At 30.5% G+C, this 19,911-nt stretch overlaps 2 protein-coding genes across 2 annotated transcripts; one reads left to right on the top strand and one right to left on the bottom strand.

The window, feature by feature from the left end:
• Window positions 1-13,646: 13,646 nt before the first annotated feature.
• Window positions 13,647-16,240, top strand: LOC145569342 (serine/threonine-protein kinase SAPK3-like). The gene is made up of 9 exons (XM_081628692.1): window positions 13,647-13,879; window positions 14,386-14,460; window positions 14,570-14,671; window positions 14,810-14,863; window positions 14,993-15,085; window positions 15,185-15,277; window positions 15,371-15,475; window positions 15,569-15,667; window positions 15,791-16,240. The coding sequence occupies exons 1-9, from the start codon at window positions 13,760-13,762 to the stop codon at window positions 16,073-16,075; spliced, it is 1,026 nt and encodes a 341-aa protein (XP_081484818.1). The 5' UTR covers window positions 13,647-13,759; the 3' UTR covers window positions 16,076-16,240.
• Window positions 16,241-16,379: 139 nt separating this feature from the next.
• Window positions 16,380-17,893, bottom strand: LOC145569340 (glucan endo-1,3-beta-glucosidase 4-like). The gene is made up of 3 exons (XM_081628691.1): window positions 17,747-17,893; window positions 16,875-17,135; window positions 16,380-16,731 (listed from the first exon to the last, which is right to left on the bottom strand). Exons 1-3 carry the CDS (start codon window positions 17,814-17,816, stop codon window positions 16,544-16,546), a joined length of 519 nt encoding a protein of 172 aa, XP_081484817.1. The 5' UTR covers window positions 17,817-17,893; the 3' UTR covers window positions 16,380-16,543.
• Between the last annotated feature and the right edge of the window lie 2,018 nt (window positions 17,894-19,911).

Raw genomic sequence — 19,911 nt, 5'->3', positions numbered from 1 at the left:
ATTATGTTATCTGTACACGTTGCAACAGTGTCCAGTAACATAATTCTGCCACATGGACACGAGTGTCAAAATTTAAATTTTATATTTTATTTTTTAATTTTCTTTTGTAGTCGGTCGAAATATAGGATGGCCACATGTATAAAAAAAAGTTAAAAACAACCAACGACCAACAACACTTTAACATTTGGCAATTATTTAAGCACAGTTGACTTATAGTTTCCTACAATTTTTTTTTCAACGGCTGCTTCATTTTCACTGTATGGTTACAGCTCGTAGAGGCCACCTTGCACACCTTTAGCTACTTTAACCATATTCTATAGTCTTATTTATTTATTTATTTTTTATTTTATGTTATTTTTTCTATTTCTTTTGTAATTTGTAAAAGAGCAAGCATTTTCACATTAATGGATTGAATAATTTATGATACTTTCCCTTAAAAAAAAAAAAAAAAAGGAGCATTTATACAATATTGCAGCATATGCCTAAATTTTCTTAAAACCAATCTCCATTTTGGGCCTGTTTTGATTTACTGAACTGAATTAATTGAGACTGAATCGAATTGAACTGAACTGATGAGCTGAAATGAGTTGTTTGTGAGAGGAGGATATTAGGAACTGAACTGAACTGAACTAGAATTAAGCTGAACATAACAGACCCGGCCCTTCGTGACAATTTGGAGGTGGGGATTCCTTTATGATACCATTCACCCAAGGTTCTAGTGGCCCTAGCCAGCTCTCCCCCCACCCCAAAAAAAAAAAATAAAATTCCATAAGGCCATGTATATTGTTGCACAATTCAACTTCATATATGTATAAGAGACAACTACGGATATTTTACTATACACAAAGTCTGCATTGAATCCTTACAACTAATAAATTGGATATTAGATATTGTAAGGCCCTGTTTTTTTGAGCCGTTTTGCTCTACCTTGCTGAAATCTGCTCTGCTAACCGCTGTTTTGCTCTGTCCACAAGGAACAAGGCCTGAGACTTACATCAATAATATAAACTAATTTAATTTGGAAGCATATAAGTTTATAAACCAAGGGGGTTAGTTTTAAAGGAAATAAATTAGGGAGAAAAGGCTTTATAATGGTCACAATAGCCATTATATGGGCCTCACAATTGGGAACATGACCGGAATCAAAGTTAGAGGTGGTGAAATTTAATTTTATGTCTTTTTATGCATGGGGTGGTATTTAAAAAAAAAAAGTTTTAAAGAGTGGTAAAATAAAATAAAGTAGTGTTTTGAAGGGTGGAAGAATGCAATTAGGCCTTGTTCTTTTGAACTTCTCGGCAGAGAAGGTTTTTCAATACAGTGCAGAGCAGAACTGAGCTGAACTGAACTGAACTTATTAGAGCTGAACTGAACTGAACTGAACTGAAATGAATACTTTATAAGAGAAGGAAATTAGGAGCTGAACTGAACTGAACTTATTAGAGCTGAACTGAACTGAAGATAATCATATGAGAACAGACCCTTAGTCCTTATTAAATTTTAAGATGATATGAAATGGCCCTGACATCTCAAATGAGAAGAAGGAGAGCTTGATCGACAAACAAGGTCAAAAGAAATTCCATACTAAAATCAATTGGTGATAGTATGAGTAATCCTCTACCTTATAAAGTGGAGTCATCTAGATTTTGAGATAATAAGCATTGTATGACAAAATCATGCATCCATTGCCCATAAATATATTATTAGTTTAATATAACTCATAAAACTGCATTAATCATTATGCTATGTGTAATTATAAGAAACGTGGTAAACAAGCATTTTTTTTCCTTGGTTGAAATTATCTTTCAAGTAGCTTAGCTTTCATATACAATGAGAAATACCGAATACGTACTAAACCGTTGACCTAGGTACAAGAAGGAGCACATCTATATTTAGTTAGTTAGTATTTAAAAACACAAACTAAAATTGACACATGTCATCATTCTTTCTCACCTTTCTTTATTCATTCTCCCTCCTTATGTTTTCAAAGAAATTCTCTCTTCATCTCCCCCTTTATTTCTCAATAACTTTTATATTTTGTAATCTTTATTTTAATTCAACAACAAATAAAATTTCCTAAACCTTCTCCTCTTCTCATTATTCCATCTATCAATTCAATTTATTCACATTCATAATTCATTTCTTTAATTTGACCCCTTATCTTCCCCCTCTTCTTATATAAATACAAATTTTCAATAAAGATTTTTTCACACTCATTAAGTTTCAAAAACTAAAAAATTAGAGAAACGTCTCTCAAAATTCTATGTGAAATTTCTACAACAATGAGGATGATGATTGAAAAGGAAAATATTGAGGTGGCAAGAATACTATGGAAATTCCATAGGATGACATTTTTTGCGTGTCATGGGGCTTTAATTTTGAAGATATTAAGCGCAATATAAGAGACATATATTGGTAAAGACTAAAGAAGAATATCATGCCTTCACATTTGATGTAAAAATTGTAAAATTATATTAAGTGTTTGGTATTTACAAAGTAGTTTTTTATACAAATTGTTGATTAATATATCATGCGATAGAGATATGATTTTACGATTTTAAGCCATTTTTTCTACAACTATTAGTCTATTACCACTAATTCATAAAATATTATAATATGTCAAAAGACGATAAAATAAATTCATTCAAATAATTTGTAAAGGGTTTTTTTTTTTTTTTGGTGACAAGATAATTTGTAAAGTTTCAAATAAATTTATAATTTAAGCATAACCCGTGCGTAGAACGGGTCCAATAGCTAGTTGTATGTCAATACTTAAAACAGGAAAAATGTTGAATTGTTGAAATAACTAGAAATGGATAAAATTAAATAACAGGATGGAACAGTTGCGTTAGTTCAAATTCAATGTTTTGATAACAATAATTATTATGTCTTAATTATAAAATAAAAGTATATTATACAAGTCTTTAGCTAATAAGAATTGGTCTAAATTTAGCTTCTAGTATTAGCTAAAGACTTTAGAGTTTAAAGGTAAAGAATATTCTGATAATTATATAAAGATCCTCTACTTCACGAGGGCTGCCTGTTCGTGGTAGCAATCTTTCAATAAATTGCAAAAGAATTGTCAAAGTTGTAATTGATTCCCATGTTCTTTTCTTTTTTTTTAAAAAAAAAAAAAATAAATAAAAAATTAGATTTTGTGTAATGTGTATATGAGGTTGATGGGAGATTTTTCTCATGATACCTTGATGTTGACTAAGCTTGATTCTGTTGGTTTCAAGGAATATAGTCATAATAAAAAAGTAAAAAGGTATTAATATAAAGGAGAGTTGATTTTCAATATCACAAATTATTAGATGAGTGCGTTTTATTGTGAGCTAATTTGCTCAAAAACTGATATATATGTTTAGTAAGTTGTAAGAAATTGTCAAAAAATTCAAATGAAATACCAAAAATTTATATCTAAATTTTAAAGTCGAGTCATTCAAAAAATTATTTAAAATTTTCAGTAACTTATACATACAAGTTCATCGTGAGTTAGGACTCAACTCATCATATACGTAGTAATACCTTCGCTTGTACTTGATGGAGTACGTATACCAACCTTTAATTAGTCGATTGGTAATCCTGGAGACCCAGAAGGCTAGACTAAGCTAACTTGTGTGAATTTTAATTCGGTGGTATAACAATTCTTCCTACCTTTAAAAAAAGTAAGAGATTCTTACCACCTAAAATCTCAATATTACTATTTGAAAGTAAATTATTATAGATGGAATAATATAAATAAACAAAAGTACAGAAAATCAATGAAATTAAATTTGATTTCTACAAAAGCGTGAGAGTATAAGAGATGTAAAGGAATCATCTATTTCTAAACGAACATATGTAGATTGTTAATCTTGAACTTGGTGAGCTCTCCCCTATTATTTCTACCAAATAGACTTGGACATTGTTTTGTTTACATAAAAATTAAATTTCCATAGTCATTTACTTCGTATATTATAGTGGAATTAAATTTCCACATTAAATTTTCTACTCCCTCTGTTCCATTATTAGAATAATACAGAGAAATAGGTCACTAATTTAGAGATGGAGGAAGTAGGATCTATTTGGCTAAAGTTATTCGGTTATTAGGAAAATATTTGCAAATCATGGGAGTTTTTAATATCCAATGAGACTTGGGAATTTAGTTCCCACATTTTGGGAACATTAAAAGCTTTTGTGATTTTGAAATTTCTAGACTTTCACTTTCATCATCAACCAAATAAACTTTCGACTTTCAAATTCACATAAAATTATTCAATTTTCATTTTTTATGTACAACAAAACAACACCTTAATTTCAAGGAAAATAAACTTACAAAATACTACTTTAAATGTGTATTACGAATCGCATATTAATTTTATAACTTTTAATCACAACCATTCAAAACCTTTGTAGGAGAAGCATTCACAGACCCGTAGTCTAATGCCTAATCCTAGTCGTAATTTAATGCATAAACCATGTGAAAAAAATTTATACCATTGATTGGATCCTTAAGTTGATGGCATAATTAAGTACCTAACATGTGGAAGGTTGTGATTAATTTTCTTTTATCTCTTCGCGAACTTTCTTTGCTGAGTGCAAACTACTGGTAATTGATAACAACTTTTCATGGATGTCGATACTTCTCTTGTTTTTCTTTCAACTTCCATTTCAATTATTTGATTAGACAGATGTTGGAAAAAAAAGGGACTCGAATTCTCCTACATTTATTCCATAATCCATAGGGTTGAATTTTTTTTTTTCTTTTTTAAGAAAAAATAATAAGGTTGATTAGTTGTTATAATATCCACACGTACATAATATACATGTGTTAGGATAAAGTCAGTTAAGTTCAATTTTAGTAATAAATTAGGTTAAGTCCCGTGCCATGCACGGTCATAATTAAATTTTACAACAAATAAACAATAAATAATGGTGTTAATTCAATGATAATTTATCCAAAAAAATTATTTTAACAAAATAACTTGAATTTTAATTAGTTTATACCAATACTAAATACGTAAAGGTTATTGAATTGGATTGTATAAATAAATAAATAAATATAATAATAGAAACTTAGAAGCTATAAGGTTTTATATAAGAAAATTAAAATATTAGGTTAGGTTAGTACCCATATACGAACTCATATACATTTGTCCTTAAATTATTGATACACTTTGATCGACATAATATGAAAATTTAGTTGAGTTCATTTTACTTTAGGATAATTAGTATTCAATAATCAACTTTTTAAATATATCTTCAGTGAGTAGTAGGGGTTTTTATTTTTTAAATAATCACATAAATGTTTAGAATTATTAAATAATTTTCCAATATATGTTGTATACAAAGTATACTATAACAAACTTATTTTGTTCTTATAAATTTTACGTATAATTTTAAGATTAATACAAAGTATGCTACCAAAATGATTTTTCTTTTTTTAATTAAAATAAATTTTATTATCAAATGATAAAAGTTGGAGAAAAAAAATTGATATTGATAATATTATAACAATTTGGAAAAGAATATATTCCAATACATTATTTTTAATCAATGTTAGCATTTTTGTAACTAAAAGTTTCCTAGTATATAGAATATATGTAAAAAATTTAATTGAATGTAATTGGATTAAATTAAATATGTTGTCAAAAAACTAAAAAGAAAAGGAAAAAAAAGGCGGGAAAATTTTTAACCAGGAAATGACAAGTGTCATTCCTGATTTTGCCTTTAGTATAGGTTTATTGATTGATGATTGATTGATTAAGTTCAAAGTTCAAAAAATCTTTTAAGTTAGGTTTGTTATTATTTTGACGCAAAAAAATTTGTAAGTTAGGTTTATTATCAATAAATTAAAGACTACTTTTTTTTTTTTTTACATATAGCCGGATGTACGGTGCAGTCAAGGTTATTTAGGTTATTTACTCATTTGATGATTAAAATAAACAGTAATTAACAAAAAATGAGTAAAAAATCCCTTGAATGCACTATATACCCGATTGTATATTACATTCCCTGGTTATGAGGTACCAAGCTTCTATATTACTATTTACCGCTATTATAATTTCGCCATTTTATTAATAGTGAGGGAGTAAAGCATATTCGCATTTTAAAGTATTTCGTAGTACTTTTTAATTTCGGGTGAGAATTGTTAGGTGCTTCTACTTTAGCTGTATTCCATCCTTTTCGCCGTTGTTTGGTCTAACTTTGCACGCCGATAGAAAGACCAAATCCTAATCACAGTTAGACAAGTTCATGTGATTAACGTTGTTTAACTAATATTCTAATGAAATCTTAAACAAAATTATACGGAATAGTACAATAATACCCGTTGATTGATACTTCATTAACACAACTATAAAATGTGATGACTAATAAATTAATGTGAACTCTCTTCGATCACTTTGCTTGTAGATTAATGGTTACTTTATTCTTTTTGTCTGTTGGATGCCGCCCTTCTTTATCAAACTATTTTATTACATAATTGGTTTGGTAGATTTTTGTTAAAGATAGAGTTTGTTATAAAGAATAAATTTGCTCTCAAATTTGCGGGGAATATGAAATTATCATTAATAAATACTGAAATAATTTTATGACGTTAAATAATTTTATGATATCTACAATAATTAACAATAAGTCTTTATTGACGACAATCTTAAACAACAAACTATAATGTTCTCTAACCATGAATTAAACTATAAAAGTCTACTCGTATGACATAAACATCTTTAATTTTTGCGAGCTAGAGAATCCTAAAATCAAATTAGGAAACTGAATGTCAAAGTTTACGTTGAGAGATTCAAGACTAATATGACAAGATCTCACTACCACCTTACTCTCCAATCCTTGTTCTCAACGAACAATCACTTCCACTACCCCTATTAGTCTAACACACAACTAGTTGCCACTAAAGACCATCTAAACCGTTATCTTCTTAGTATTTTGTTTGGATCATACTAGTACAATAATTGTAGATTAATCAACCACAATATTGTTAATAAAAATTTTGTTGGAAAAATTTGATTTTTGCCTCACCAAAGGGCGATCAAAATTCTTTTTTTTTTTTCCCTCCCATATGGTGCAATATAATCAATTTTTGATAGTGTGAAATAAAAATCGATCTTCATTCCGGAAAAAAAATTCAACCCTACTCCTTCCGTGCTTTAATAAGTGTTACACTTTGACTTTTTCACTATTCACATAATGGTTTTGACTTGAATAGTTTAATAATATATAAACAGCAAATGATATTAAATAATACAGTATATTGTTGGATCTATTACAATGTATATTTTCATACGGAGTATATAATATCAATTTTCCTGTAATTTTACTAAGATATAATTAGATGAATTAGTGGTCAAAGTCGTGTCTTGACATGTGTGTTTAGAGGTGATCAAGGTTGGCCTGATCCGATTTTGGGCAGAATTTTTTAGCCCGAAATTGGGTCGGGTCCGGCCTGGCCCGAAAATTTATTATTTATTTCGGGCAGGTTTGAAAATGCGTTTTTATGCATATATATAGTTGGTTTTTTGGCCCGGCCTGAAAAGCCCGCACGACCCGATCATTTTGGGCGGCATTGGGCACAAAAATTCCGGCCCAAGAAGTGGCCTTAGTTTTTTTAACTTCGGCCTGGCCCGAACCCGGTCCGGACCTCCCAATAATCACCTCTATGCGTGTTTGGTCTAAATTTAACACTTATAATATACGGAGGGAGTAATATATTTTTTCTTATGACAAGTTATGGTGAGCCAAAATAAATTTTAAGGCGATGTTAAGTTCAACGGGAATACAAAAAAAAAAAAAAAAAAAAAAAAGAAGAGCATTTTGATATTGGGCCTAATCCCTTTAGCCAATTAGTTGGTCCAATCGATAATGCTGTTTTGATGGGCTTGAAATTTCCAACTTACTAGGACTTTTCCATATAGAAAGTTGTCAATGTATCAACATCATCTTATCAGTTATCACTTGTTGAATCTTAATGGCCCATTTCAAAGAAAACACTCCAGATTTGATTTTGGGTTACATGTTTTTGATTTTTGAACCATTAGTTTAATCTTTTCATTAATCAATCAATTAAGTACTTTCTGTAGTACAATTAAGAAAAAGTTAGTTATCTTTTATCTTTTTTTTTTTTTTTTTTTTTTTTTTTTTTTTTTTTTTAAAGAAGGCAAAGGGAGCTTACGTATCTACTAAGAATATGGATTCATACCGCGTATAATCATACTTCTCTTATGTGAGAACATTGTAGTACATATGTAAAATGTAATGACCCCTACCATTTAAACAACATAAATAAGCCAAAGGCAATGAGCATGTGATGGGTTTTCGTGGTAATAAACCTACTTTCTATTTTTTTTTTTTTTATTTATTTTTTTTATAAATAATTTTTTTAAAGCTATAGTTTAGGGATATAGGCCAAAGGTGATGAACCTGTAGTTTAAACGTTGAGCACCATTACGTAAAATATAATAAAGCTATAACTTGAGCAATTAGACTAATGATAAATCCAAAATAATAAAATGGTGAACAAAAAAGTCAGAGATAATGAACCTAATCTGTATGTAAGAGATAATGAACCTACAATATAATATTGATAAACACATAAGCCAATAGTTTTCTTTTTTTTTTTTTTTTTTTTTTGACAATAGTTAAAGATGATGTGCATACCCTTTAATCACAATGAACTCAAGGGGCAAATATACTGAACTTATCTACTGTTTAAACTTTTGGATACCAAAATAGCTAATCATTTTGGGCCTTAAATTGACTAGATCCAACGGACCAACCACATTTATATTTTGACCCACAAAGCCCATCAAATGAAAATCTTAAGATATGCTCAGGTAGTTCTTATCCAAGCCAATGGTGGAATGACAATTAAATTTCATATTTAAACAAGATTTAAATTGCCACAACTTTTTTTTTTTTTTTTTTTTTTTTTTTTTGGTCAAGGCAAAGGGAAACCCTTATAAGGATTAAAGGTAGAACCTCTCAGAGGTTAACTCAATCTAGATTCATGGATAAGACTATTTGATAATAGGGGGAAAGGGTAAGGGAGTTTCCGCCCTAATGTACCATCTAATGAGATTTGATCTTAAACCTCGTGATTAAGAGATCGGTGTACTCGCGGTTATGAGATGTAAATCTTTTCAATATATTAAACCTTATTTGGTAAAATGTCATTATTCTCATTAACAATACACCAAATACGGTTTGAAAGACCATGTTTAGATTGGTAAGCCTGAAGGTTGTTTATATCATACTCCGTATTTCGTATTATAGATCATAAAAATATGTATTCGAGCCTAAGGAAATCATATGTAAGTAATTAAGTACGAGATACTACAAATAAGTTGTTGCAAATTTGCAATGCAAGAAACAATTTTATCTGCATAGCAACATAGTATAATGAGAAACTTTTTTTTTTGTAAGAAGGACCCTATCGAGTCGGAACCTCTTACAACACGTCCTTCCGGTCTGAATTAGCGGGCTAGGTACTTTGAGAGTGTAGGAGGGGGGAGGTAAGAGAATCTCCACCCTAAGGTGCTTTAGTGGGGTTTGATCCCATACCACTTGACTAAGCTGTACTTGAGAAACATAGTATACCTTACTTCCAAGGATATCAACTAACGATGAATGCCATATACATAAAATTATCATATTTTATAGCGTTATTATATCATCACTACCCACCGCCACTAGTTTTGGTCGAATTTTGAATACTAAAATAGTAATTCGATTTAGACAAAATAGAAGAGGAGAAATATACATTATCACTGAAAAGAATTTAATAGGGAGAGTACATTATTGAATAGAGGGGGAAAAAATACTTCGTATTTAACAACCGTAAGATAATTAATGCATAAATTAAAGCGTCATGAAAGTGACATAAACTCTTTAATTGATTGATTTCAACTCTTGAATTTGTGAATGGAATTGAGTAATATAGATTGTACTTCCACAATGAAACGTCAAAAAACTCAAATTTAGTTTTTAAAATGGAAAAAACAATACCTAAAATTTAACAATAAAGTATTAACTAATAAGTATTAATAATACCAGGCCAATTGACACACTCCATATTACAGAGAACCGAGTATAATGTTATCATAAATATTCATGTTGAAACGAGAGATTAGTTGACAATTTGATATTCATGAAAGTAGAAATCAAAGTCAACTATTAATCTATGAAAATATATAGCTATTGCAAAATTATCAAGGAGCTGCTTGGCCATCAAGGAGACGTTCAATAATTAAAGCTTAACAGTTAACATCACATTAGACCATTAGCACAATACATTAATTAAGTTGTCATTTTTACGGGATAAAGGTATCATTAACAATCGCGTGTATATATCCATTTATATATACTACTCCATATTAACAACACAATACGTTACCAACTTACCAATGAGTAAATCCTACTTTGTTAATTAGACTAGGATGAAGGTTTGTATCTCACAATTGATATTACTACGTATTTGTGATTATCAGGGTTCAAACTCTATCGAGAATTCTGCTTTCCTTGCTTCCAAGGGATCTATTGTAGACTATAATGAGATTACGCTCTAGTAGAGCACTTTTTCTTGCCTCCTAAGTCTTACCTAAAAAAAAGCTACTATAATTTTTTTTTTTTTAACTTGAACCTTTCCAATTGATGATTCCTTTTTTGGGTTAATAAATTATAATAGGAAAATGCTATACATAGCCCTTAGGGCTACATATAAGCATTAAATTTACACTTGAAAATCGTAAAAAGTTAAGAATCATAAAAATATAAAGGAAAATTTGTCAAAAAAAAAAAAAAAACCTTTTAAAGCACCATTTTGCGAAAAAAAACCTTTTAAAAGCTTTTTGGTTAAAAAAAACCACCACGTTCATTATTTTTGCGAGAGGAAACCCATTTCCTTAATTATTCTCTAATTAACTTAATTAGACTCTAATTTCCTCCCATTTCTTCTAATTAACCTCTAACCCACCCAATTACTTAATAATTAGATTACTTAAAAACACCACCTCCCCAACCACCAACCAACCACCCCTTCCCCTTTTTCCTCCCTTTCCCCCTCCCTTAGAAGCAACCCCCTCACCCACCGGACCGCCGCCCAAATCCCGGCACCTCCGGTGACTTACCTCCATCGCCGGTTGACCCTCCCTTTCCCCCTAATCCCCACTGGCGACCACCACCCCTTTCGAATTTTTGGCTCTTATTTACTCAAACATGCTCAAATCAAGTCCAAATTGATTGCAATTTGATTCTAAATCACCCTACCATCACATACATACATAATCAAACCCAAAACAAGCATCAATTGCAAGCAAGATGCATAAAATTAAAAATCCCCAAATCAATTTTCTAGGGTTTTCAAAATCAAGGAGGTGGTTGTCGGGCAGTGATTAGGGGGAAAGGGAGGGTTGTTTGGCGGTGGAGGAGGTCGCCGAAGGTGGGAGATTTGGACAGCGGGTCTGGTGGGGGAGGGGGGTTGATGCCATGGGAGGAAGAAGGGGAGGAGGAAAGGGAGGACGAGGGGAGGGGGTGGAGGTTTTTTTATATATATATATTAATTAAATTTAATTATTTAGTAATTTGGTGGGTTAGAGGTTAATTAGAAGAAATTAGAGTCTAATTAAGTTAATTAGAGGGTAATTAGGAAAATAGGTTTCCTCTCGCAAAAAAAATAAACGTGGTGGTTTTTTTTAACCAGAAAGCTTTTAAAAGGTTTTTCTAAATTATGCCCCCAAACTTCTTTGGTTTCTAACCTGTGGCCATGTCTTTTCAAACGTCTAAGCTGTGCCCTCAACATCACTAATTTTTATTAACAATAACCTTTTTTTATTATTTTATTTTCTGATTTTTAATTTTTTTTAAAGTGTTAAACCAATTAGAACGGGACACGTGTCAAATTAATAACGCCACGACACCATTGTTGATAAAATAACTTAATTTTCGTTAACGGATATGACTGTCAAAGGGTATTGTTAATAAAATATCGTGAGGTGGAGGACACAGTTTATAACTTTAAAAATGCATGGGTACAGCTTAGTAACCGAAGAAATCGGGGGCATAGCTTAGAAAAACCCAAGATATTTTTTGACAAATTTTCTAAATATAAACACTAATTACACTGATTTACGCGTATTTTTGTCATGAATTCCTAATTTTATACAATTTTCAAGAGTGTATTTAATGCTTATATATATCACTTTGGGAATAAGGGCTACATATAACATTACCCATTATAATATGAATGATTGAATGGAGCAATCACCACCTTTTTTTAAGAAAGTGGGACCTGGCTTGACAACATGCTCATTTTTAACAATGTAAGTTAAGTTTTGTTAATGTAATCCTATACTTTTATGCCGTCGTTTTTAATATTGCGAGTACAATTTTACAATATCAAGAATCAAAATGTATGATTGAGGGTTAATAATCGAAGGTAAATTACTTAGTACTTACTAGTGAGACACATACATTAACTAAATTCATATAGTATAAAAGGCGTATACTACTATTTACTCCGTATTTGTTATCTTATTTATTCATTTTTAGTCTTTAAGTCTATGGAGTACAGTTTCGAGGTCATACTTTATTGAGTAATAATTAATGTTTTGCTCACAGAGTAGTACGGAGTATGAGTTTAAAACCTTAATAAAACAAGGTTTGTACAATATTTGATACGAGTAGTACATAAAATGATGTATTTGATGTACTTTTATACATGAATACAATCCCTGGCCCTTTACTTGATACGTACAAACTATACAAGTATGATATGACCATATGAGTGAAACCCATCCACCTCATCTCAAGGATTTCTAAGACAACCAATTATTTGAGTTATGACCGTAAAGTGTAACTATGTCAATCAGCTGAACATGTTTTAAATTTTACTATACCACTAGTTTGTAGGCTCGGGCAGTATCCCAATTTATTGCATTAAATTAATTTCATGATTAAAATCTTTATTTACATTTAATTTGGTAAAATAATATGTATTATGGTGATAATACACTTTATGGAGTAGTTTTTAAACTTAATATTGTGAGTTTAAATGTTGTACACAATCTATATTTTTAGGTTCCATATGACATGTAAACTTATTTAGAAACATCATTTAATATACCATATAGATCTTAAACCCAATGCCTAGAGAATGAATCTCACACTAAAGACATTCTTTACGAGAGTTACTTGTAACCGAAAGAGCATCTCTTGATATTAACCTACATATTAACTATCATTATTAAATTAAACAACTCTATAATAATTATGTGGACATAATTTAATTAACAAAATTAACGTACAAGTATGTAGTATGTGTCATCCTGTGAGGTTAGCTGTCACTATCCAGCCGACTCTTGCAAAGTTGCAAGTTGCTCCTAATAGTCCTAATCATACGTGTCCTCCAAATTCTCTCTTTAATTAGAATATTAAACAAAAATGTACAGTAATCAAAAGAAAAAAAAAAGGGAATAATTTGCACTTTAATTTCCAAGAAATGACCATTGACCAATAAATTAAAATAAAGAATAAGTAATACTACTGTAGTAACAGAAATATAAATATTATTCTACAAGTATACATATATTTATATAAACGTCACACCAATTTTCTTATGCATTTATTTATTTATTAGACATCTCAACTCCTACATTTTTCTCTACATTATTTCTTTTGTTCTTCATAAACCCAAAAAAAACAAGTTTTTAGGTAAGAATTTTTTCTGGGTTTAATTAACAAAAAAAAACCATTTTTTTTTGGATTGTAAAACATGGAGAGATATGAACCAATAAAGGAAATAGGTTCTGGGAATTTTGGAGTTGCTAGATTGGTGATTGATAAGAAAACTAAGGAGCTTTTTGCTGTTAAATACATTGAAAGAGGAAAAAAGGTATCACCATTTTTAATTTATTTATTTTTGCTTTGATTTTTTTGAATTTTGTGTTTTATTATGCAAAATTATAAAAGCTACCTTTTTTTTTTTTTTTTTTTTTTTTTTTTTTTTTGGTTATGGGTCAAAAGTTGTACAATCTGATGATCAGTTTACCATGTAGTACGTTACTGTTGTAATGTTTGTCTGATATATTCGTGTTAAATTACGAAGAAACACACGGTGTTTTTATTTTCTTTTCTAAATCGTTATTTGTCTCATACTCTGATAGATACTTTGAGACTAACTGATTTTGTGTAATTGTCTTGGGAAAAAAAAAAAAAGTAAATAGTTGTATGATGGTCAAATTTAAGTCAAGTTTGAAAATTTCATTTTTTGTTCGTAAATAAATAATGTTCCTTGTTCTATACGAATTGAGTATGTTGTATATAATTTTGCTAATTGTTGAAGGATTACGAGTATATAGCATATGTTTAATCAATTAATCATATTTATTTTGGTTTTAGATTGATGAGAATGTTCAGAGGGAGATTATCAATCATCGATCATTAAAGCATCCAAATATCATCAAGTTTAAAGAGGTATACTTGATCATACTTCCTAATTGTGTTAAAACATCATCAATTCGATTCGTGTTAACTGTTTTAAATTTTTCATGGCCTTACGAGTTTTAATGCTCATTCTTACTAGGTTTTTGTAACACCTACGCATTTGGCGATTGTAATGGAGTATGCTGCTGGAGGAGAGCTCTTCAACAGAATATGCAGTGCTGGTCGATTTAGTGAAGACGAGGTTGCTATTATCAATTACTGCATTTCAGTGTTTTCGTATTGATTATATGTTCTTAACCTCTGTTAGATGTTAATACGTGCATAAATTTTTTACTAATAAGCTCCCTCTGTCTGACTGTACTGTCTGTGCAAGTAACAGGCAAGGTTTTTCTTCCAGCAGCTGATATCTGGAGTCAGCTACTGTCATACCATGGTACGCGATTTCATTATCTGTTCGAGTTAAGCTGAGTGTCTGTTTGTACCACTGCAGGCCTGCTGCTGATGTCTGAAGTCAGCTGCTGTCATTCTGTACCTGAGTTTCTGTTTGTATCAATTGCTGCAGGAAATCTGTCATAGGGATCTAAAACTGGAAAATACTCTGCTTGATGGTAGTCCATCACCTCGCCTTAAGATATGCGACTTTGGTTACTCCAAAGTATGTGTTACAAGTTAATTTCTCTGTAAGTCTTGAGGGCTAAATCCCCTCTTTCTTCGGAGACTAACAGCTGAAACTAAATCCTTCGTTGTATCTCAGTCTGGGATACTGCATTCACAGCCTAAGTCGACAGTGGGTACACCTGCATATATCGCACCTGAGGTCCTGTCGCGTAAGGAATATGATGGGAAGGTACAATTTGCAAACCACATCATTGTTGGATATACCAGATATTGGATGGATTATAATTATACATATGTTATACAATGAGTTTCGATGTTGCAGATTGCTGATGTTTGGTCTTGTGGAGTGACATTGTATGTGATGCTGGTGGGAGGATATCCTTTCGAGGATCCTGAAGATCCAAAAAATTTCCGCAAGACAATTGCAGTGAGTTTTTAAGACTTACAAGGAAATATCCCTTGTTAGTGCAATGGCTATTGTATTTGTGTTGTACAGTGAGTAATCTTTTTTCCTGCACAGAGAATACTGGGTGTTCAATTCTCTATTCCAGACTATGTGCGCGTATCAGCAGACTGCAAGAACCTCCTTTCACAAATCTTTGTCGCTAACCCCTCCAAGGTAACACCCTCTTTGACACTCTATAGTGAACCCAAAATTTATCCAAGCAATTTTTTTTGTAGATGAACACTATATGTCATAATATACAATACATGTTTGTGACTGGTATGATGTTCACTGAAGAGGATCACAATCCCTGAGATCAAGAAGCACCCATGGTTTTTGAAGAATTATCCAAAGGATCTTGTTGAAGGGGAGAAGACAAACTATGGAGAAAAGAACGGCGGTGATCTACAGGTCCAAAGTGAAGAGGAGATTATGCAAATCATAAAAGAAGCACAAACGACGAGGGAAGCAACCATAGGAGAACAGGCTGCAGAATCCGAAGCACAAGGAGCTGATGATGATTTAGAGGCTGAACTGTTGGATTCTGATCTCAGTGGTGACTTTGTCTCTCCCCCTTATTAATAATACTTGAACCCGGCCGCCTTATTATCTGATACTAAGTACTGAATTCAGCTGTACATTACAAATTATTGCATCAGTTGTGTTTGATGTCCTGCACAAAGTTTTTTTTGTGTATGTCTTGGAATACAAAGACACTTCTGTTAAGTTACTGATCTGATCCTTAGATTTCAAAGTGTTTTTTTTTTTTTTTTTTTTTTTTTCTTCTCTTTTTTCTAGCAGTACATTAACAAAGGGCATCCTAGACTAACCTTTATCTAGTTAGTAACAACCCTTCAAGTAACCTACTTTTAGTCCTCGCAAACCTTACTTGCAGGGGAGGATCTTCATTAAGTCTCATAGGGGCCCTTCCCTTTTGCTCTAATATTCGCTACTGAATTATTTATTTAATTTGCCATTCAGAAACATAAAATGTATTTGCTTTATCAAACTAGATACTATAGCTAATCAAATTGACAGTTGGGAGTTACATCAATTTTCACTTAACATTAGCATTATATGTTTTTCTTTCTGTGTTACTATGTCTAAAATGTACATAAATACATAGTTATAGGATTGCTGAATGTATAGTCGGAGTTTTCGGAGTTCATTTACCCATACATCTGAATGATTATCTGCCCTAGTATGGCGTACACACGTGAAATTGCAGGTATCATGACCTGTAAGATAAATTCCAACATAAAAAAATGAGTAATTTTAGTAGTACAACTAATAGATCAAGCCATAAACAAAAACGTCACAGGCTTGCAATAACTTATTATGAGACCGTCTTGTTTCAATCAACAATATAATGTTTACTTACTGGGGTCTTCATTAGATATAGTAGCAACTTCACCATAATCACATAGACCACCAGACAGTCTAGTCTTCTGGAAATAGTCATTGAAGGCATAGGAGGCCATGGCCTTGATGTCACCTTCCACGTAACACGGCCCGCCTGGTCTTATCGGGCGACAATCCGCACCATTTTCACATATCCAATCAAATGATATCTTGACCCGAGCAACCGAAGCATCAAGCCTAGTAACGCACCATGGTGGACACAACTTGCTCTCACTCCCATCTACATACAAGTCCACAATCCAAGAACATCGATCTTATTAGCAATTTACGTATGCTCCTAGCACATTAAAGTTGATTATCACGGTTGAATAACGTCTTATGGTACGTAATCGATTTATCGATCACACCATGCAATCACTAAGTATCGGAATTTATTTGTTTGTTAAAAAAATCTGTCACTTTATATGTTACCAGTTCAGATTAAGGTAACGTAATAAAGAATAACAATATAAAGAAAGGTAATTAGACATTAACATCTAATATTAGAACCAATTTTTTTTATTTTATTTTTATTTTTATTTTTATACAGAAATCACTCTTTATACAAGAATAATAATGTAAAGGCCTCAATAATGGTTATAAAAACCTCTATGACAAAAACACATAATCGTTATGAGAATTATGTACTCCTAAATAATACCTTGTGTAACAAATTGGGAGAAACATTATTTGACTCTATGATTTTTATTGATCAATATATTTATTATTCATTATAAAATAAAGATCCCAAGAGTAAATCACAAATATAAACACCATCTACATAATTAGGAAAAAAAAAAAGCAAAAGAAAAGAAGAAAAAAATAGAAATTCTAGAAGAATCTAAAGCTCACCTGCCAATTGTAGGACCAAAATAAGGAAGCAAGAAAATACAGCTATAGCAATTGCTGAAGCACGAGCCATGAAATAATTTTCTATTGTAAATTCTTCAAATTTAATTTCTATTGGAAATGGATGCAACAAACTTCAATTTTTATGAACTAAATATCATTGTTTTCAAGGAGGATTCAAGTGTTTGGATGAAAAGAAATACACATATTGGAAATATTTACAGAAATTGTTGAGTTGTTATAAACTTATAATGATAAATTAATAATGCGGTTCTTGTTGACGACACTTGCACTACTATATGTCATCTTTTGGGTAACTTATGCTTTGAACAGCTGTTTGTGCTTATCATAGCTTTCAATAATAGATCACATTATTAATTTTTGGTCACGAATTTTCTAGGATTGACAATCGTATATACTATCTTGAAATGTTCGAAACAAGGAATTAACGAAGAAAACTTGATGGACGTACGTAACATAACTACATATATATTTTTTTGTAAACACTTGTAATTACTATCGTTGTGGCTATGTTTGGTAAATGGCTTTTTGATTGATTTTAAGCTTTTTATTTTGGTTAAATAACCAAAAAATGTGTTTGATAGACAGCTTTTTAGCTAGTTGAAAAGCAGGATTTTCCACCAAAAAAAAAAAAAAAGACTAGCTTTTTGGTTTTGGCTTTTCATTGAAATAATTAGTTTTTTTTTTGTTTTATATATATTAATAATTACTCCGTAAAAATTAATAATTAGAAATTAATAATTTATAATTGATAATTAATTAATAGCTAACAATTAATAATTAATAATTAATATTAATAGCTAATTAATAATTAATAGTTAATAATTAATAGTTAGTAGTAATTAATACCTCTCCCTCCATGAAAGAATGACCCTTATCACCTAAATCTAGTTCTAAAATGATCATCCCATTTGCATTAAAATACTCTCCAATTTTCAACAATATTGTGCAAAGTTAGCTTCCCCATGTAAATTTTTCTTTACCATATACTTTTATTACTTTCTCTCTCTACTTTTTGCAAATTCCATATAAATTTCACTTTTCAATGTACTTTTACTACTATCTTTTTCACTTTCTTAATACCCGCAAAATCACCCCAAAAGGGTTGTTCTTTCGAGAACAGAGGGAGTAATTAATAATTAATAGTTAATAATTAGTAATTAATACTCCTTCCGTCCCTAAATTACATTCCTCCTTTCTAATTTTGGTATTCCAAAATTACATTCCTCCTTTCTATTTTTGGTAAGTTTTTTTTAGTAAATCAACTCTCTTTTTCTGTTTTATATTTAATGCTTTCTCACTCATCCTTACCTAATCTCACTCATAATCCTTGTACCAAATTACAATGAATATGATTGGTTAAATTTTTTTAATTAAGAGCATGTGATTGGTCCTTTTTTTTGCAAAGGATTGATGACTTGTCATGAGTAATAACTAATTTATCTTTGTACTTCCCATTGCATTATCTAATTATTGTTATTTGTCTTATTCTTCCCTCCTTAATTCCCGTGTAAATTTCCAAAGAGGAATGTAATTTAGGGACGGAGGGAGTAGTTAATAGTTAATAGTTAATAATTAGTAATTAATAGTTAATAATTAGTAATTAGTAATTGATAATTAGTTAATAGTAAATAATTAGTGATTACGGAGTAGTAATTAATAAGTAATAATTAGTAATTAGAAATTAATAATAAATAATTAATGATTAATAATTGATATTTAATAATTAATGATTAATAATTAATATATAATAATTAATGAATAATAATTGATAATTGGCAAAAGCTAACGAACGCCCCAGGGGCGTTGGATAAGGTAGCTAAAAGCAGAAAGATTAAATTAAAATTAAAATTAATTACATCGATTGCCGCGTGATTTTGTCATGCTTTCCCAAATTAATACCATTTTAAGTAATATTTTAAATGCTTATCCAACGCCCCGGGGGCGTTAGTTAGCAAGATCCTTGATAATTAATAATTGATAACTAATAATTAATGAATAATAATTGATAATTTATAATTATTGATTAATAATTTCCGTTAACAAAATGATTAATAATTAATGATTTATAATTAATAATTAATGTTTAATAATTGATGATTAATAATTTAAAATTAATAATTAATGATTAATAATTTATAATTAGT

The sequence above is a fragment of the Chenopodium album genome, chromosome 11 (assembly GCF_948465745.1).
Source record: "Chenopodium album chromosome 11, dcCheAlbu1.1, whole genome shotgun sequence".
NCBI lineage: Eukaryota > Viridiplantae > Streptophyta > Magnoliopsida > Caryophyllales > Amaranthaceae > Chenopodium > Chenopodium album.
Note: the sequence above shows the minus strand (reverse complement) of the source record. Positions and strands in the feature narration are given on the sequence as shown.